This window comes from Octopus bimaculoides, chromosome 22 (assembly GCF_046866305.1).
Source record: "Octopus bimaculoides isolate indiv1 chromosome 22, ASM4686630v1, whole genome shotgun sequence".
NCBI lineage: Eukaryota > Metazoa > Mollusca > Cephalopoda > Octopoda > Octopodidae > Octopus > Octopus bimaculoides.
In genome coordinates this window covers 35,740,661-35,761,328 of record NC_142949.1, presented here as the reverse complement: position 1 = coordinate 35,761,328, position 20,668 = coordinate 35,740,661, and the positions used below count along the sequence as shown (strand labels likewise).

General features: G+C 38.6%; 2 protein-coding genes across 2 annotated transcripts in view; one reads left to right on the top strand and one right to left on the bottom strand.

Moving 5' to 3' along the window:
• The window catches only part of LOC106867761 (manganese-dependent ADP-ribose/CDP-alcohol diphosphatase), a 25,166-nt gene extending 8,793 nt beyond the window's left edge, over positions 1 to 16,373 (bottom strand). The window contains exons 1-2 of the mRNA XM_089339596.1: positions 16,330 to 16,373; positions 1,444 to 1,492 (exon numbers count right to left, since the gene is read on the bottom strand). The gene's annotated coding sequence lies outside the window, so the exon portion shown is untranslated. The remainder of the gene's footprint in view (positions 1 to 1,443; positions 1,493 to 16,329) is intronic.
• Positions 1 to 20,668, top strand: part of LOC106867754 (protein O-mannosyl-transferase 1) — a 22,057-nt gene that overhangs the window by 1,208 nt on the left and 181 nt on the right. The window contains exons 2-19 of the mRNA XM_014912725.3: positions 3,010 to 3,155; positions 3,543 to 3,646; positions 3,787 to 3,837; positions 4,268 to 4,414; positions 4,589 to 4,697; positions 5,029 to 5,094; positions 5,241 to 5,334; positions 5,921 to 6,076; positions 6,452 to 6,684; positions 7,300 to 7,392; positions 8,007 to 8,103; positions 8,951 to 9,043; positions 9,351 to 9,465; positions 10,345 to 10,445; positions 10,873 to 10,989; positions 11,536 to 11,662; positions 12,662 to 12,839; positions 18,195 to 20,668. The exon at positions 18,195 to 20,668 is cut by the window's right edge and continues 181 nt beyond it. Coding sequence (XP_014768211.1) covers positions 3,010 to 3,155; positions 3,543 to 3,646; positions 3,787 to 3,837; positions 4,268 to 4,414; positions 4,589 to 4,697; positions 5,029 to 5,094; positions 5,241 to 5,334; positions 5,921 to 6,076; positions 6,452 to 6,684; positions 7,300 to 7,392; positions 8,007 to 8,103; positions 8,951 to 9,043; positions 9,351 to 9,465; positions 10,345 to 10,445; positions 10,873 to 10,989; positions 11,536 to 11,662; positions 12,662 to 12,839; positions 18,195 to 18,378 — 2,211 coding nt within the window. The 3' untranslated portion in view covers positions 18,379 to 20,668. The remainder of the gene's footprint in view (positions 1 to 3,009; positions 3,156 to 3,542; positions 3,647 to 3,786; positions 3,838 to 4,267; positions 4,415 to 4,588; positions 4,698 to 5,028; positions 5,095 to 5,240; positions 5,335 to 5,920; positions 6,077 to 6,451; positions 6,685 to 7,299; positions 7,393 to 8,006; positions 8,104 to 8,950; positions 9,044 to 9,350; positions 9,466 to 10,344; positions 10,446 to 10,872; positions 10,990 to 11,535; positions 11,663 to 12,661; positions 12,840 to 18,194) is intronic.

Below are 20,668 nucleotides of genomic sequence, written 5' to 3'. Positions count from 1 at the left end.
TTTTGATAAATTCTCACTGTTGAAAATTATATTTTTATATTTTAAATAATTTGCAATTTCAGGAAATATGTTTTTATATTAAATTTGTGTTTTCTACTCACGACTAGCTAGCGCGGACTTTCGAGTAATAGATAGATAGATAGAGAGAGAGAGAGACAGACAGACATATAGCTCGCTCCGGCCAGTCATGGTATTAGCTGTCAGTAGCCAAAGAATCGACAGGCAGACAGACAGACAGATACTTCACTTCTGACAGCTAATAGCATGACAGTGCCGATTTGGCTACTATTTTTAGCAGACACCATGAGCACGTAGAAATTCTTTTTATTTTTAACATGGCTGGATATGTGTGTATTTTGAGGCAGATTTGGCTTCTATTTCTAGCAAATCAGACGAACACATACAAGTTTTTTTAAAAACATGGCTAGATGTGTTTTGCAGGAAATTTGGCTGCTGTTTCTTGTAGGTCGAACGACTTCATAGGAGTTCTCTCGTTTCGCGAATTAACTATATAGGAAATTAGGAATCTCACCAACGATCGCAAATGGCATAAGGTAACCATACATTTGTAGGAGCTGGAGTAGAGTCAGTTGAAGTGTTCCCTTGAAAAAGACTGGAACTTCGTATACAAGTAAAATTGGTATTCTTTCGTAAGAATGCCGTAAAATTAAGTGTGGCCTTATTAAAAGAAGACGCCGACGTTTTTCACAGAGTCATTTTTTTTGGGGGGGGGGGAACAAATGGTTTGGGATGTCGACGGAATTTTCAGAGAATTTTTGCGAATTTCTGTTTTACACACGGGAATTCATATTATTATGCAAAACTTCCCAGAAAAGTTTTTGTATGTGATTTATGGGCGATTTAGTTGTTATTATTAGCACATCTCACGGCCACCTGATTTCTTCCTCGTTTCTTTGTCACTCTGACATGTATGCTGGTGTTTCATGCTGTTACGAGTTACTGGTTTGACAGAATCCAATATGTTCAAGGATACATCAAGCCCTAATGTGTTCTATTTGGCATGGTTTTTATGGCTGGATGTCCTTCATAACACCAACCACTTTACAAAACGTTTTATTTTGTTTGTTTGTTTTCTTTTTGTGCTGCCAGCATTAGTAAGGTTGCCATGCAGCTTGCAAGACTACTAACCCTCGGGGTGGAGGGGTTGACTCTATGCTTGGAGATAAGGGGTTAAAATATGAGAGAAGTGTGCAGAGCAGATTCTTGTTTAAGAGATAGTGAAAATGATCAGCAGGAGATGCAAAAAAATTACCCTTATAAAACCTTACTCAGTTACTTCTATTTCCTAGTCTAGGAGCCCCTGAGAAAACAATGGACAGTGGCTCTTCATTTTATATTATACAAGAGTCAATGATTGAATGTCTAAGCAATTACATGGCCTACTAGAAATAGTAGTCAAATTTTCCTCAAATAACATCCTACCTTAAAAGAAATGGACACATTGGATACTGTAGTCTTAGGTACACTATACCTGTAATAAAAAGAAAAGAGATGGTCATATGCTAGGTAAACAATAACAACAAAACGAAAAAAAATCTTGTGTTTTTTTATAAGTTATCAGAATAACCATCAAGGTTTTATCATGTGAATAACCTCGTTTATTAAGTTGCATAATTAATGAGGTTCTGAGTTTCATTGTTAAAAAGAAAACACTTTCTCAGATACACTTAGATACTCTTTTGTTGTGAATCCAGAACCAGTTGCTCGACTATGACTGCCAGAACTGTTTCTTTTCACTGGTATAATGGACACAAGTTGTACTGGGAACAGCTGTCATGCCATTTAGGTAATTAAATTCATTCCTCTTAGTTTGTTTCTATTAAAGTCTAAGACATTCCACCTTGTTTGACAATATCTCATCCTTTGGACATCTCTAGTGTGAATGGTAGTCCTAAAGCACTACTCTGGTTTAACACTGCCACCTACTACCACCCGCCCTTATAGAATGCAAGGTAGCTATGTATCACTTCTACAGCAGCACACCTGGGCTGTTGCCTGTTACACTTTTTAGCCCCTCAACACCTGGCCATACAACCACCTCTCAATATCCCTAAATCCCATTAAGTCAAAGGAAGTTTTCCTTTTGCATTTTTTTCATCTTTTCTTTCTACTGTACTTTCTTGTCATGCAAATGACCTAGTTACCTCACCAGTGTTGGTAGCACAAAAAGTTACCCAGTAGACATTGTAAAGTGGTTGGCACGAGCGAAGGGCATCCAGCCATAGAAACCATTCCAAAGACATCTGAGCTTGATGCTGTACTACAAGCCAATATGAGGGTTTCTCTTGTCGTAATTACCGTACTATGGTCTGTTTTAATACAAAATCCACATTTAAGTGGGGATAAATATTACTCCTTGATTAATGTCATCAGTGTCTCCTCATCATCATTGTTTTGTTGCTAATATATATATATATTTTTTACAATAATTATAATTTGATGAGCTGGACAAAATGCCTTGTGGCAGTTCTTCAAGGTTTAATGTCCTGAGTTCAAATCCTGCTGAGTTCAGCTTTGCCTTTCATCCTTTCAGGGTAGATAAAATAAATACCAGCTGAGCACTGGGGTAAGTATAATGAACCTGCCCCCCCCTTCCCTGCAAACTTCAACCCCTGTGCCTCTACGAAAGAGAAAAAGTAATTTAGTGCTTATACAAAATAAAAGCTGAGTTTCGAAAGAAAAATATTTATTGTTTTGTCATTTGTAAAACTCCTCTCATCATAAGTATTGCCATCTTCTCCCTCTCCTCCTGCCACCAAGACTGGTATGTGTACTCATCCTGCACCTCTTATTTTAACCCTCACTGTCTCTTTTACTCTTTCTCCCTCTCTCACTATACAATATAAAGCAAGACTGGAGAAACCAACCAACCAACCAACCAGCTGTTTATTATGTAGATATTTAAAACTCATCAATACACATTTTAATTGATTACCAGCATGGACGTAAGTCTGAGTTTTCTCTTGTTTTTTTTTCCTGCTCATTTAGGGTGATGGGGCTCCTGAGGGGAAGTCTACAAAGAAAGAACAGAAACCATTCTCTGTCAAGTTGGAACTAGATTTGGTCCAGATTTTCTTATTCATTGGTGCTTTGGCTACAAGAACATGGCAGATTGAACTTCCTCGTGCTGTTGTGTGAGTACCTCGTGAAATTTATGTTCCTCTCTCGCATCTTTTCCTCTCTCCCAGTGGGTAAAGGAATATTTAGATTGACAGGTAGGTTTGGTGATGCAAACAAGAAAACAGAACCCAAAACATGAGTGTATGTGTGTAGATGTATCATCACCATCATCTTTTAAGGTCCATTTTCCATGCTGGCATGGGTTGGACGGTTGCTATGTTCAGAGTTCAAATTCTGCTAAGGTTGACCCTCTCAAGGTTAATAGAAAAAAAGTACCAGTCAAGTACTGGGGTCGATGTAATTGACTTAACCCCTTCTCCAAAATTGCTGGCCTTGAGATCAGTATTTCATGCGTTTGTAATTAAGCTTTTAATTGAAGTCTCTTTTAATTTTCTCTTCAGGTTTGATGAGCTTCATTTCGCTAAATTCGTTTCATTGTATCTCCAGAATATATTTTTCTTCGACATCCATCCTCCCCTGGGGAAGCTGTTGTTAACACTGGCAGGTAAATACAAATTATTTCTTTTATTTTTGTCTTTTTTACTTGTTCCGGTCTTTAGACTGGATGGGAGGTGGGTGGGTAGTTCTTTCTAATGTAGAATATTTAAGTGATTTTTTGTTTTTGTTTCTAAATTCTATTTCCAGGACACTATACAGGATTTCAGGGAAACCTAAGTTTTGATCGGATTGGAACTGGTAAATATTCTTCTCTCATTACTAACAATATAATCTTTTACTTGTTTCTGGCCATGCTAGGGCACATCCTTGAAGAATCTTTAGTCAAACGAATCAACCCCAGTACTTATTTATTCTTCTTTAAGCCTGGTACTTGTTCTATCAGTCTCTTTGCTGAACTGCTAAGTTACAGGGACATAAACACACCAACACCGGTTGTCAAATATACATATTTGTACATATTTTTTTATTCTTTTAGCCATTTGACTGTGGTCATGCTGGAGCCTTCTCTGGCTGTTCCCTCCCTTTTCTGCCTGTCATATCCTCCTCCAACTGCCACCCACCTCTGCAAAACCTCAGTGGGGCTGTTGAGGTTACCCACCACTACCACCACCACCACCACCATCACTACCATTACCTATAATGGTTTATTGTTGTTCCTTCTCTCCAGAATACCCATCAACAGTCCCAGTCAGCCAGTTGCGATTACTACCAGCTATATTAGGGAGTCTTCTGGTTCCGCTTGTTTACCAAATTGTTGTAGAACTTCATCTCTCTCGATGGGCGGCACTTTTAGCTGCAAGCTTTGTGTTATTTGGTAAGTCTTTAATCTTTTCATCAATTCTTTCTACTATCTTCTTTTACATTTCCCAAGCCATTTTTTTTTGTTTTAATTTGTTTTGTATTTTGGCCATCTTCACAATATCTTCTGACTGTCACACTTGTAATCACACAAACCCCGCCATTCTTACATGACTCCCTTATCTTTCAGACAATGCCATCCTTGTGCAGTCTCGTTTCATCCTGATGGAAGGCATGCTTCTCTTCTTCATAGCATTGGCCCTGCTCTGTTTTCTAAAGTTCCACCACATGCCTGAACAGTAAGTTTCTACCAACATAATTAACCTTTCGTTTTATGTAAATAATGACCATATTTATAAGCTTAAAGCTTCTAAGTGATCACTATGCATTGTCTGAAGAAAATAGTATCTTAATTGTTTAGGGCAATATGCTGTGCTTGAGAAGACCTGTTGAGTCAAGTGAAATCCTTGTTGTGGCTGATGCCAGTACTGATTGACTGGCACTTTTGCTGGTGACACATAAAAAGCACCATTTGAGCTTGGTTGATGCCAGTGTCGCCAGACTGTTCTGGTAACTGTATGGAAGAACTGACCATGATTTCTTTTGATTTTTTTTTTTGTTTTCCTCCAGGGAATTTCGTCTTCAGTGGTGGTTATGGTTGACTATAACTGGGCTTTCATTGACGTGTGCATTCAGGTATGTTTCCTTAACATATTCTTTCTCTTCCCCCAATTTCTCTCTTCCTCTCCCTCCCATTTCATTTCATTTCTTTCTCCTCTTCCTTCCACCCCCACCTGTCTTTGATTCAATGTTCTAATGCATTAATTTTCTTTGATTTGCAGCATTAAATATATTGGTATGATGACTTTCATCCTTGTGTTGCTGTCAATTTTCAAAGACTATTGGTTAATGTTAGCAGATATTCTCAAATCTGATGTGAGTTTTTCTTATATTTTTTGAAGGTTTTGTGTGTGTAGGTGTGTGGTATGTTACGTGTGTGTAAGAGGTTTGGTGGCTGTAATCCTGGAAATGTTAGCTATGAAGAAATTAGATATGAACAGGTATGGGGTGTGTCATAAGAAGCTTGCTTCCTAACTGCATTGTTCTGAGTTCAGTCCCTCTGTGTGACAGCTTGGGTTATAGCCTTGGGACAACCAAATCCTTGTGAGTGGATTTGCTTGACAGAAACTGAAAGAAGCCCACCATATATATATATATATATATGTGCGTGTGTGTGTGTGTGTGCATGTGTCTGTCTCTGTGTTTGCCCCCCCCCCCATCACTGGTTGACAACTGGTGTTGTGTTTATGTCCCCATAACTTAGCAGTTTGTCAAAAAAGACTAATATAATGAGAGGTAGGCTTAAAAAATAAGAAGAAAAAACTCGTACTGGGGTCAATTTGTTCAGCTGCCCCAGACTAAATAATAACCGGAACCTTTGTGTGTGCGTAAATGTGTAGAAGTGTGTCTCTGCTCTTCTGAAAGTAATATTTTCTTTCCATCTTTGCTCTCCAACCGACAGTTGTGCCTCATTCAACATTTCTTTGCACGCTTCATGTGTCTGTGTATCATTCCTGCATTCCTCTACATTGGAATATTCTTCATACATCTGAGCATTCTCACCAAAGCTGGACCCCATGATAACGTCATGACCAGTGCGTTTCAGGCTAGCCTTGAGGTAAGTAAGACCTACTTGAATCCTTCATCATCGATATGGTCTGTTTAAATGCTAAAAGGTTAATGCACTAAAACTATTTTCTCTGAATATGTGCTGCTGAAATTGGAGTGCATCTTAGATGCCTGGATGACTTTTATGCCCTCAAACATATGGTATATTGTTTTTATTTCTTATATTCTTTGATGGCATTTAAAAAGCATTTCCTTTTTGAAAAATATTTCCCAAAATCACCTTGGGTCTCCCATAAACTACGATATGCTTTAATGTACTAAAATCTTTTCTTCCTGACTATGGGATTATAATATGCTTGTGCATCTTTTCATGGCATCAAAAATAATGTATATTGCTTTCATTTCTTCTGTTCTTTCTTTAAAGGGTGGTTTGGCAGCACTGACCAAAGGCCAGCCACTAAATGTAGCTTACGGGTCACAAATCACGTTGCGCTACAACAACAATCCATCACCTGGTCGACCTTGCTGGTTACATTCCCACCCACACGTCTACCCGATCCGATATGTAGATGGCCGAGGCAGCAGCCACCAACAACAAGTGACCTGTTACATCTTTAAAGATCTCTACAACTGGTGGATTATTAAACATCCAAACAGGTAGGTCAAAGGTCAACTCTTGTTCTAAGTAAACCCTACTTTTCTGTGTGTCTGTCTTTTACTCAGCTTCCTCCTTATAACTAGATACCTGTGCTTTTCCTTCTGTTGTATTTTTAGTCTCTCAACACTCGGCATAGAGCCACCTCCCCACTTCAAATACTTCCCTATACTTTAGCTGAGGGGATGGTTTTATCATGTTCGTTTCTTGTCTTCAAAGTTACTTGGTGACGTCCCTAGCACTGGTGCATGTAAAATGCACCTAGTATACACTGGGTTGACATTAGGAAGGGTATTCAGATGCAGAAACCATTCCAAAGTTTACACTGGAGCTCAACACAGCCCTGCGGCTTGCCCGATCCTATCAAGCTATCCAACCCATGCCAGCATAGAAAACAGACGTTGAATGATGATGGTGATGATGATGACTTACTTTTCATTCTCTGCAGCCTGTCCTCTCTCTCAATCACTTCTGCAGCCTGTCCTCTCTCTCACTCACTCCTTGCTCTCTTTCTTTCCCACTGGGGTCGATGTAATTGATCGACCCCTTCCTCGAAATTGCTGGCCTTGTGCCAAAATTTGAAACCAATATAATCTCTCTCTCTTATTCTCTTCCAGCAACACGTTAATGGTAAATGACCCTCCACAGCCAGTGAAACATGGAGACTTAATCCAGTTGGTACATGGATTAACAGGCAGAGCATTAAACAGGTCTTGGTAACTGATATGCCTTTCCAGGTTTTTTTTTTTTTTAGTTCTCTTTTGTTTTTTCGCTTATTTGTGTGTGTGTGTGTGGTAGATGGAGGTTGTGTGAGAGGAGGGGTGGGAGTCATGGTAGAAACAGTTGTGTGAGTGTGGTGGTGGTGGAAGAAACTGAATGAGCATGAATAAGAATGAATGTGGTTTGTAGCAGGAATTGTGAGTGAGGGCAGTTTGTGGTAGAAAAGATGAGTGAGGGCAGTTTGTGGTAGAAAGGATGAGTGAGGGCAGTTTGTGGTAGAAAGGATGAGTGAGGGCAGTTTGTGGCAGAAAGGATGAGTGAGGGCAGTTTGTGGTAGAAAGGATGAGTGAGGGCAGTTTGTGGTAGAAAGGATGAGTGAGGGCAGTTTGTGGTAGAAAGGATGAGTGAGGGCAGTTTGTGGTAGAAAGGATGAGTGAGGGCAGTTTGTGGCAGGAATTATGTCAAAAAGTATTGGAGACTACAAAGAAAGCAGATAAATAAAAAAGATCCATTTCTGCTGAACTCTTAAAAATAATGCAACCTAGCATAATGACTCTATCGTTTTCTGTGTTCTTAATTCCATTCACTTACTGTCGTTGACTAGCCATGATGTAGCAGCACCCATGAGTCCACAGAACCAAGAAGTCTCTTGCTACATCGACTACAATGTATCGATGCCATCACAAAACCTCTGGAGAGTCGTAAGTCTGTTTTCTTTGAGCTTTTTCTCTTGTTCTCTCCCTTTCTCTCTCTTCATCTTCCCTTTCTCTCCCTCTAACCCTGACCCTCTCCCAACCAATGGAGCCCATCTGCCAGTTTCTGATCTCTTTAATAAAACTTTATTTGTTTATATTTTATCTTCTACTTGTCTCAGTCATTAGACTGTGGCCATGCTGGGGCACCGCCTTGAATTTTAGGCAAATGAATCGACCCCAATACTTATCCTTTTTTCTAAAACCTGGTACTTATTATATCGGTTTCTTTTGCTGAACCACTAAGTTATGGGACATAAACACACCAACACTGGTTGTCAAGTGGTGGTGGGGAGGACAGAGACTCTCAATGCTGTGGGACTGAACTTGGAACCATGTGGTTGGGAAACAAAGTGCTTACCATACAGCCATACCTGTACCTATATTTCCATTAAACTCTACTTGGTTATCTTTATTTTTCATTTTTTCTGAATTTTTCAAATTGTAAAGGTATTTTAGGGACCCTCTGTATTTTGTATACTTCTGCCTCGTTTCTCCCCATCCTCTTCCTTTTTGCATCTCGTCCCCTTCATCTGATGCACATGAGAGGAATCCTTATTAATATTATTTCATTAAGCTGTGAGCTAGCAGACTTTGTTAGCATGCTGTGCAAAATGCTTCGTGATATTTTGTCCGTCTGTACATGCTGAGGTTGACTTTGCCCTTCGTCCTTTCTGTGTCCTTATAAAATAAGTACCAGTTGAACACTGGAGCTAATGTAATTGACTTACTATCCTTCCCTGAAATTTCTGGTCTTGGTACTAAAATTTGAAACCATTATTGGTATTATTATTAGGAACTTGTGAATCGTGATTCTGACCAAGACAATTGGCAAACCATTAACAGTTTATTGAGGTTACACCATGTCAATACAAGTCAAGCACTTAAGGTAAGCAACAGTTCTTCTGATTGTCATTTTCAACATATCGAGTCTCTTTCTCTCGATTTATCTCGTCTGTATTTCTATCTATATTTTTGCTCTCTGTTTTTATTTCTGTCTGTCTTGTCTGTCTGTGTGTTGCCTTGTCTGTCTGTCTGTGTGTTGCCTTGTCTGTCTGTCTGTTCTGTCTGCCTTGTTGTTTGTCTCACTGTGTGATGCCATCTGTCTACCTTGTCGTCTGTCTGTCTGCTGCCCTGTCTGTCTTGTGTGCCTGTCTGTCTGTATGTCACTACAGCTTTACACTGTATATCTTCAGGTGTCTGGCAAGCAGTTACCAGAATGGGGGTTCCATCAGCTGGAAGTGGTCACAGATCGAATCGCAGAACAGGACCCCACTATTTGGAATGTGGAGGAACACCGCTACACCAAAGGTCTGTATTCATTAACTGTGTTCCTTTTCCATCCCATAAGATGCTATCTTACCTTTTCCTTCGCGCTCCTCTTCGGTTCCCCATATCTAATGTTGGGGTAGCACTGCATCTCCTCCTACTCAACCCCCCCCCCCCCATTCTAACACTCTACCTCTTCCTCACTATGCCTCTAATACTCCTTTTCACTTTCCCTTCTATTAATCCCTTCCCTAACACTACCTTGGACTCTGAAAAGACCCTCCAACCCATGCAAGCATAGCAAACAGCACAACTTATCCCATCGTTGACTTCACGAATTCAACCCACCCCATTTACCATTATCACTTTGTTTTATATCCTGGTGTTGGATAAATAATTTAATGAGGCAGTAAAGAAAGAAAGTAGTCAGATGATACAATACAGTTACTGTTACGTGAGGTTAAACACTCTCTACCAACAGCTCACAGTGAACTGCCTGCCCACCATTGCTCATATCAACTCGACAGATCTTTATTTCATAGCAATATGTCAGTCCACTTTTAGTCACTTGAGCAGGTAGTTGGAATCCTTCCACAACACTTCGTATCCCTGCTCTCCTTCAAACTACTCTGGTACTATTTTTTTCTTTCTCCATCCCCTCAAGCACTTGAAGAGTGTGCCCCAGTATGGCCACAGTCCAGTAAACAAAAAAAAAAAGAATATTGAATAAGTCCATGCTCCCCTCCTCTTGATATTATAACATTGAATGACTGTGCAGCCCTGCAGCTTACCAGCTCCATTCAAACCAGCCAACCATGTCAACCCATGCCAACATGGAGAACAGATGTTAAATGATGATGATGGATTAATTCAATTAAGTGAAATATATTTAATGAAATGATTTTAATTTTCTGGTTTCAGCTTCTGGTAAAGAAGGACAGACCCGAGAGTTGAGTGAAGCGGAAATGATTCCATCGGAACCGACTCGGTTGTCTTTGTGGGCCAAATTTTGGGAGTTACAGGTGAGAGCTATTAAAGGGTTTATAACATTGAGTTTAGTTGTAGTAAGTTCATCCTGGGGAGATCTCATTGATTGTATCATTAGTTATAGGGAACAACCACTACAGCTTCAGGAGATGAGGGGGTTCTCTATGCAGTTGTTGAAGCTGCTAGAAATAGGAGCTAAATATCCTTCAGGTTACACCCTACTCTTTTAAAGAGAAGACAGAGATAATAGTTTTAAATACACTTAGGTTACACCCTACTCTTTTAAAGAGAAGACAGAGATAATAGTTTTAAATACACTTAGGTTACACCCTACTCTTTTAAAGAGAAGACAGAGATAATAGTTTTAAATACACTTAATGTCTGGAAATGAAAATGGGAAGGTGAAGACTGAAATGGTGAAAATAAGTCTCATTTGTTTTGGTGATGTTATTTCTACTTCAGGTGAAAATGATTTCCTCAAATCATGATGTAGATTTGGAACATAAATACAGCTCTGGTCCTTTGGAATGGCCACTTATGGACAAGAATGTTGCTTACTGGATCAGTCCTAATACCAATGTAAGTTCTCTTGGATTGTTATACACACACACACACATGATGAGGGTTCCGGTTGATGTACATGTAATATGTACACATATATACGCACACACACACACACACACACACACACACACACAGGTGCAAGTGTGGCTGTGTGGTAAGAAATTTGGTTCCAAAGCACATGGTCCTGGGTTCAGTACCATTGTGTGGTGACTTGGCATGTGTCTTCTGCTATAGCCTCAGACAAACCAAAGCCTTCTGAGTGGATTTTGTGGACAGAAACTGAAAGAAATCAATCGTATATATATATGTATGTATATATGTAAGTGTATGTGTGTGTCTTTGTCTCTACGTTTCTCCCTCATCACTGCTTCAAAACGGCTGTTTGTTCATTTACATCCCCATAACTTACTGGTTTGACAAGAAGAAACTGATAGAATAAGTACCAGGCTTATCAAAATAAAAAAAAAAAGCACTAGGCAGTGTCTCATATTTTTGTTTACCCACTCAAATCGAATCTATCAATCAATCTATCTAGTGAATGTGATTAATTTATTTTTTAAGGCTCAGATTCATCTCCTGGGGAATATTTTCATCTGGTATCTCTGCACCGCTTCCCTGTTTGGTTATTTGAGCCTGTGGATATTTTATATGCTCCGAAGACGACGTTGTTTATTTGATTTAAATGAAGGTCAGTATAAAATGTATTGAATTCCAGGTGAAAGACGTGTGTATGTGTTGTGTTTGTGCTATGTATTGTTATGTGTAGTTCTTTGTATGCTGTGTTCTGTAACCTTATCAATTGTACAACTTCTGTCACTTCCTCTGAGCCCGTAAGTATTTCCTTGTATTTAGCAGATGGTAACTGAACTATTGCTCATCCATTATTCTGGTAATATTTATCCCTACTTAAACATGGATGTTCTGTTAATACAAACTTTACTGCGGTGGATACCAAGAGAATAACTCTATTGGCTTTTGGTGCAAAATGCATTCGTTTATATCACTATCAGGGGAGATAAATCTCCAGCACCTCCAGCACTGAGATCACCAAATCACTTGGTTTCGACCTTCTTTGGTCTCGTTAATAATGGCTGCTCAGCTGTTCACCAGCAACTCATTTCCCTGCCAGCAATACAAAGAATAACAGTACCAGAACAGGCACTGGTGTCGGGATTAGTCAGTGGGGTGATTAAAAAATATTTATTAGCGACAGAGGCAGTATTAATACAGAACGGTAATATTCATCCTCATTTAAATGTGGATACTGAGCTACTGTGTGGATTGATATCAATTTAATACACATATCAGAATAGCGACTAATAATTTCATGCTCGGAGATGCATGGTGTATTTTAGAAATATTCCTATTTAAGGTCTCATAAAAGTATGAAACTATTAGTCATATATATACATACACTTTCACCATGGAAAAGCAGACGATGATGATGATGATCATGATATATATATTTATATATAAATGTACACATTTTTTTTCACTTCACTGTGGTTGTTCAAGGCCACTTATGAAGGGTGTAGCAATCCCTCTGTTCAATCTAGAAATTCATTTCCTTGGAGGGCAGGATTTGGATGTAGAGTGACCCAAACGAATAACATTAAAATCATTTCTTTGATGCTCTACCGATTCTACCAATCCACTCTACAATGTCTGTATTTCTTTTCCATTTCAGTCGAGTGGGACCAGTTTACATTCACGGGTCAGCTTCTGATTGGAGGTTTCTTATTTCATTACCTGCCTCACTTCGTAACGGATCGCACCCTCTTTCTACACCATTACCTGCCGGCCTTCCTCTTTCAGGTGATCACCTGTGCTGCTCTCTTTGACCATTTCATTCTCATATCTGCCAGGTAAAACCAGTTCTCTTTTCCAACTTCGTGTATGTCTTTTATCTTTTACTTGTTTCACTCATTGGACAGCTGCCATACAGGAGTACTACCTTCAAGGGTTTAATTCAGTGTTTCTCAACCATTTTTTGTTTTTGGACCCTTTTGGTTCCTTTTTTTTCTCTACTGGACCCCCAAACCCATTCAATATTTAAAAAAGGTCCCATTATATTTTTATAATTAAATGATATTAGGAACTGTGTAGAAAAAATTGTTAAAATGTTTTCTATATTTGTAGAAGTATAATCTATTTAATGTGGTACCGTGTAAAGGCACCTGTGCCACGCCACGTAAAAGCATAGTTTGTTTGCCCTAATTGTTGGGAACCATGGGTGTAAGCTCTCTTGCCAACAAGAGAGAGAGGGACTTACGTGTTGGGGGATTTCGATGGCCAGATGATGTGTTTAGGCGTTGTTAGTTTGCCATTAGTTGTTGGGAACCAAAGGCGTAAGCTCTCTTACCACGACAAGGTCACGCCAACAAGAGAGTGGGACTTGGGTTTCAGAGGGTTTCAGGGGCCAGATGATAATGAACATGAGGATGTGTTGGGTTGGGGAAAAGGGAGCAAGAAACAGTGCAATAATGTTGAGGGAACGAAAGGGTGGGACAGAGAGGGCTTGGGTGTGGCAAGGAAGAAAGTGGTTTGAATGAAAAAAGGAGGGGGCGTGGCAAGGATAAGGGCATGGGTAGGTCAGGGTGGTGGGTTAGTTGATGAATGTAATTAGATGTTAGTTAGATAGACATATTCATAAGCTTGCATTATAACCCCATTCCCAACAATTCTCCTCTCATTAATTTCACCTAATTCTCACCCAGCCCCGCCTCTATCTGCGTCTACAGTTAGCGACGAAGGTGAGCTCCTTTTACCCCACATTCTTTCTCTCTCAGCCCCTGTGTGGCTGATGATAATTATGAGTGGTGAGGATAGGAAACGACATTATGGGGTGGGGACAGGAATGAGGAAGTTAGTTAATGAGGTGAAATGAGATATGCTCTTTAATGAAATCTCTTGTTTTTGTAATAAATTATTGCAACTATTGTTTGAAATGGGAGATGTGTGATCTTGTTAATGTTTTTTAATGTATTATAAGATATAACCAGTCTTTTAATCGTGATTAAAATGGTGTTGTTTGTATATATATATATATATATATATATATATATATACATACACACACACAGAAACACTAACACGCACACACATGTATTATAGTTTTATTGAAACACGTAATATGGCAAAGTGATTGGTTGAAATGTTGCTGAAGGCAAAGGGTTGACACTGAATTGCTGATGTGGTTGTAGATTAAGGAATATAAAACTGAGCCTATGCAGTCACATGGGAACATGCAGTAATGAATTCCATGTTAAAATAAGGTGTAATGGCTTTCTGCATGGTTGGTGGGAGTTATTGGAGAATACACTTTGATACTGAAGTCCATGCAGGAAACTGCTTTGTTGATGCAGTCTTCGAGTTTGTTGGTATCATGTCGAAATTGTATCCATCTTTACCTTTCAGAAAGAGTAGTGGATACTGTCAGATGTAGTAATTCCTACAAGACCTCTTGGTAAACAATATTCTTTGTTTTCCCTTGTGGAACAAATGCAAATGGATTCTTTTTGCTTTCCACTCCAGAGCAGTCAACACATAATTGCCCGGGTGCGAAGTACAACTCTTCCAAATGAAGTCCTACTACAGGCAGTGGTAGTTTATTGACCCTGGGGTTTATTGATAGACATTGCGAAGCTGATACGAATAGGAAATTGCACCCTTCTGAATGAAAAAGAAATTTCTACTCCCAATGGAATGAAAGGAATTCTGGGTATGAAAATATCCTTGCTTTTCCACATCCAGAGAAAATGGTGACCTCAATAATATGAGCCATCATCTTCCTTACCACCAGACATGTCCCATTGCAGAGTGTTGGTGGAGTTCCCACTATAAGTTCCGATCTGGGAATTGTATCAACTGACTTATAGATGCAAGGACTTCCAGGAAGGCACTGAAGTAGCTGCTCATTAAATTTACTTATAGTGCTATTTTTTTGAACCAGTATTTGAGCTAATTGAGATTGTGATAATTTTTCAACCAATAGACGATCTCCTCTTTGGAGACGTTATGTTAAGAAATGTGGTGTAATCAACTAAGATAATTGTATGTTAATAATGAAATGTCTATAAAAAAGGTAAATAATTTGAATATCGTAGCAAATTTTAAGAAATACATACAATGAACTGAGATGACAGTTATGTTATTAATTAAATGTCAATAAAAAACATTAATTAATATCAGTATTTTAAAAGATAATAAAACATTCAGCAGATTAATCATATGGGATGTAAGGGAGACTATCAATTTCTGAAAGTTACTTCGCAAAGAGTTACCTCTCTTCTCCACGTCACCCAGGAACATAAATAATGTATGTTACGAGTTTGGAGAAAATTGTGAAGTTATACGAGTTATGCGAGTTTACATACACACACACGCTGACGTTTATATATATAGAGAGAGGAGATAGTGTGGATATAAGTGGTGAATGTGAAGCAGATGTGACAGCAAGAGCGAGATGGGGAAAAGGTTCTCGTTGAAGATGAAAGGAAGGGTTTATCGGAGTTGCTGTATGGGAGTTAGACATGGTGTCTGAGAGAAAGCGAAATGGTAATTCGGAGAAGGACCGAGAGAGCAGTGTTTGGTGTGAAACTATTGGATGAAAGGAGGGCTGAGGACTTGATGGGGTTGGAGGATTCTGTGGAACAGCTGGCATGGGTGAATGGGGTGTGGTGGTGATATGGACATGTGTTGAGGAGAGTGCTTGAGTTTAAAATGAATGAACCGCGAAAGCGAGGTCGACCAAAGAAAACGTAGAGGGGATAGGTGGAGGAGGAGATTGGGAGGGTTGGCTTGAGGAAGGAGGATGGTTGTTTCGTAATAACTCATCACATTTATTCTTTGAAATGGTAGATTTATTATCTTTTTAATTTTTATTTATTTTTATATTTTGTTTTATTTATTTTTTTTTGTTTAGTTTCACATTTAGAGTCGAGATTGAGCTACTTTTCCTCTTCTTCTCTCTCTCTCTCTCTCTCTCTTTTTCTCCGTCAGCCTCTCGCCTATTTGCATCTACGGTGAGCTCCTTTCCCTCCTCTCTCTTTCTTCTTCCTCTGTCTGCGTCTACAGTTAGTGACGAGGGTGACCTCCTTCCTCTCCTCTCTCTCTCTCTCCTTCTCTGTCAGCCTCGCCTCTCTCCGCATTTACAGTTATCGACGAGGATTCCTTTCTCTCTTCTCACCTATATCTGCTTGTTCAGATGTGACTGGAAGCACATTTCTTTCGAAAGCTAGTTTATTTTTTGTGTGATTGTGATGCAGTGATTGAGATGGGATCTGGGTTTTTTTTTTGGTTTTTTTTTCAAATATATATATGAAATGCAGTAAAATATAAGATATTGAAACTTACCTGCGTCCGTCACCGTTCCTTGAAGTAGAATGAACGAGCCAAGAAGTGAACCGGCAGGCTGTTATGACGTCATAATGGACTACCTTATTTTCTTCTGGAATTTCAAAATGGCGTCATTTTAGAATAATTTTACGATTTCATTTTCTTTTTTTTCGAAAATGGCGATTTGAGGCAATTTATATCGTTCTTAGTTGTAATAGAGATAACATGGTGATCGAAAAAGTACGATCGCGAAGACAAGGAGCCGAAATAGGTTTTCTGCGAGGGATCTCTGGAATAACGTTTCTCTTCAGGATGCTTAACTCGGAAAATCAAGAAATCTCTCCAGGTTGAAACACTTCTCTGGATTGAGAGGCCACAGCTTTGCTGCTACCGATATGTCTCAGGAAAGAATCACAAAACGGAGTCTTCGAGCCGAGTCAGTCAATCACTGTAGGGAAAGGGGTAAACTAAGAACGCGATGGTTGAATAATACTAATAATCTCAGAGGGTAATACTTGGGAATGCAGATTGAAATCGTAATGACGGTTCTGTAGGGACCTCGCTTGGTCATGCCTGATTGAGATTCGAGATCGAATCTAAGAATTCTCGCTCGCCAAATCCACCCGCTATTTGCTGACCAAACGGGGAAATCTTTGTCCTGTCAAAAGGAACATTGATTGATGTGTTTCCACTTGACCCGCGACCTTGCTGTGCCAGGGAAAGTTCAAACGGACTGCGGGTGGCCTAAATGTGTATTATGTTATTTTACATGAAATATTCTTTACAGTCTACTGTTGTTTTATTGCCATTTATTTACTAGTATTATCAATTTTATTATTACAATATTTTTCTGGGAACGAATTACGATTTATAACGTTGCTGCTTTAAGAAATTATTGCTCGCTTTCCGAACGGTCTCCGGGAACGAATTAACTCGGCAATCGAAGCATTACTGTAATTTAGTTTCTTTTCATATCACGTTAACCACAGTTTTAAGACGTTGTTTCTGTCTCAAGGCAATAAAAAGACAATGCCAGGTAGCTAAAGGGAGATAACTCTGACAATACTGCCATGATCGCAGTTCAGCTCAGCTTCCGTGGACTTGTAATTAAATGTATTCCAGGTATAAACCATCGTGTCTTTTAGGGGACTATGTGGGACTACATCGTCCATTCCTTATTCAAGACAGTAGCGTGTGGTTTGAAAGGCATTCAGCTACTGTTTTTAGTAGATTGAGTGACCCCCAACCACATGATTCTGGCTTCAGTCCCACTGCATGGCACTTTGGGCAAATGTCTTCTGGCATAGCTTTGGATTGACCAGAGCCTTTTGAGTAGATTTGGTAGACGGAAGCTGAAAGAAGTTCGTTGTGTGTATATATATATATATACATATATAAAGATATAGAAGTGCCAAATTAGACTGGAGCCTGGTGTTGCCATCCGGTTTCACCAGTCCTCAGTCAAATCGTCCAACCCATGCTAGCATGGAAAGCGGACGTTAAACGATGATGATGATGATGATGATAGAAGTTCTCTGTTTGTTTTATGGTTCATTGGTTGGTATTTAGCAGAAAGTCTTTCCTTCTTATGAGCATCCAAGCCATTTCTTTACTCTGAGGTGTTCTCGAAACATTGCCTATGGGGGTCCACCAGAATAAAATAGTAATAAAAGGGGTCCATAGATAAAAAAAAAAGGGTTGAGAACCCCTGGTCTGAAGAAAGAATCAAAAACCAGTTCCACAATGGCTGACCAGTTTGTAAAATGTAAATTAGAATGAAAGAATTTTTTTCATATTTCCATCAATTGAATATAATTTCCATGATGGCCTTTTTTGATTGAAATGTTTAAATTACATTTTTGTTTTATTTGTTTTTCTTCCAGGTTTGTTCCTTACCTGAGCAGTTTTGTGAAATATCTTATCGTCCTCTTGGTACTTGTAGCTCTGGGTGTTTTTCTTTATTTCTCTGCATTCTCCTATGGCAATATTCCCCTAACAGCTGCAGACATTCAACAGATGTCTTGGAAAGACAGTTGGGATTTTCTGGTGCGTGTTAAATTAAGATAAAAACATTTATATTCTTTAAATATCCCCTACTTCATCTTCATCACTTTTCTCCCCCACCTCACAATTGTTACATCACCTGTGTTTCCATAGGTAATAATGAGAAGATAAGGTGACGATGTCTTGATGTTCTGGTCACTTAAAAACTTTAATATCTCCATGCAACGAGTCTTTTAATATGAACCAAAGTAACAACCACAAGATTGTCAGTTGATATTTTAGTGGTTTCTCATTTTCTGGTTTCCCTGTCTTTTCGATCTAGTTTAACAGAATTTCATCTTCAGAAAAAAATGTTCACTTTGTTTTAGAAATTGTAAGGTAAAGAAAATATTGGAAAATATTCTGACTCTAAAAACAATAAGCTGAAGGTAGCAAAGACTGTTTGACCAACTGAGCTTCTTGCAACACTTCCTGGCTCTAGTTTGTCTAGGAATTCTGCTACATGAAATGCGTAATATATAAGTGATATCTGACCATAATGTAAATCTCCAGTTAAAGATATATCTATGTCATTAGCATAAATTAAGTTAAAATTAACATAAAATTATAGTTTGTTACTTTGAAATTAATAATTTCATTTCTTTCGAGTAAAAACAAATCTCTCTCTTTTTTTAAATACCTGAGAGGAACTATGAATATGTTTTAATTATTCAAACTATTAATTGCATGATGCTTTTTTAAATTTATTAAAATATTTATATTTATTAAACATCCAATATTAAAATATTTTCCATTTCCAAAGATGACGTTATTCACCTGATTAACTATACAATCATATAAATCTAATTTAATTTGTGTTTTTAATGATCTTTTGATTGACTAAAGCATTTAAAATTTTCTTTAGTCATTTTTTAACATTTTATTTGTTGTTGTTGGTAGGGTTGGCAGCATTGCTGAAAATCATCTTCTCTGATTTAAAACCTTGCTGTCCTATTTATGAAGCACTATATAGTCTCTCTACATCCAGCAGATCTCAACAGTTTCAATTCAAGGAACTTGTGGAGTAAGGGTTAATCGACAAAGATTAGCCAAATCTTGAATCCTTAGAGATTAGCTAAAATTAATTTATAGGGTGGAAACTCGACTCTTATCCTAGTTCATCAGAAGCGCCAAAAACAACTCGACAGTGTCTTGGAGGCTTGTTGAACAGCGTCTGTGTATGACGGCCTAATGGCGACATGTGTATGATGGCCTAATAGTGACACAAATGTATATGGTGGCCTAATAGCAACATAAACGTGTATGGTGGCCTAATACTGACATCATGTAACCAATCATTCTCTCATTTTTACAATCTAGTCATTTACATACTATGGAAGCACAGTTGTTTACATTATGGTGAGACATGAAGACATGGTGACAGAGTTCATTCTCGATCACTGTTGCATATATTTTTGTTGTATAAAGTGCAATAAATTTCGTTTTTTTTTTTTAGACCTGCCGACATTTTAAAATCAACATCATTACATGTAATACATCATACTAGAGGCTTCTCTCCCACCCCCTCAACTACCCCATGGAACCATCACCACTGCCTCCACCTCCATCGGTCAGTGGAGAACCAAGCACCTACATGTTTGCTTGACCTGTTAGAAAGAGTAGTCAAATATCTCTCAAACCTCTCACCATACAATCTTAAGCAGGGAACGGAACACACTAGATAATCTAGTCCTTGATATGCAAAAATAACTAGTTGGTCGTGGTTGGAATGCCTTTTTACTGTAATTATACTTTAGTTATAATTACAGTATAACTACAGTATACTGTAATTACTACTACTACAAACATTCACTAGTCCAATTATCAATTATAAGGGTAGTAGTGGTGGCAATATCTCCATATGGAGAGGCTGTGGATATAGCTAGCTTTACATTTACAGCTTGTAGAAGGGCAGTTGTTATATTTAATGCAAGATGCTTTGAGGTTGTTTACAAACTGAAAACATGGGTCTCGATGATTGTAACACTGTAGACTTAAACTTGCCCAAGGTGGTGGTGGTACCTCTACACAACGAACATTACATAAACATACAGATAGCGCGTGCTGTTATCTCAACATACTGCCAACCATACATGCATCCTGATGTCTGCTGTTAACTATGTAACATCTTTGTTTAATAAACAGACAGGCCTCTACTCTTGGCTCAAGATACTGGCTGTCGTGTAGATACATGTATACATAAAAGATGTCTTATAATGGCTGTTATGCTATATAAACATACAGGTTATTTGCTGCCAGTTCCATAATATCTATATGTTTAACAAACATTCAATTATCTACTGTGAGCTCTACA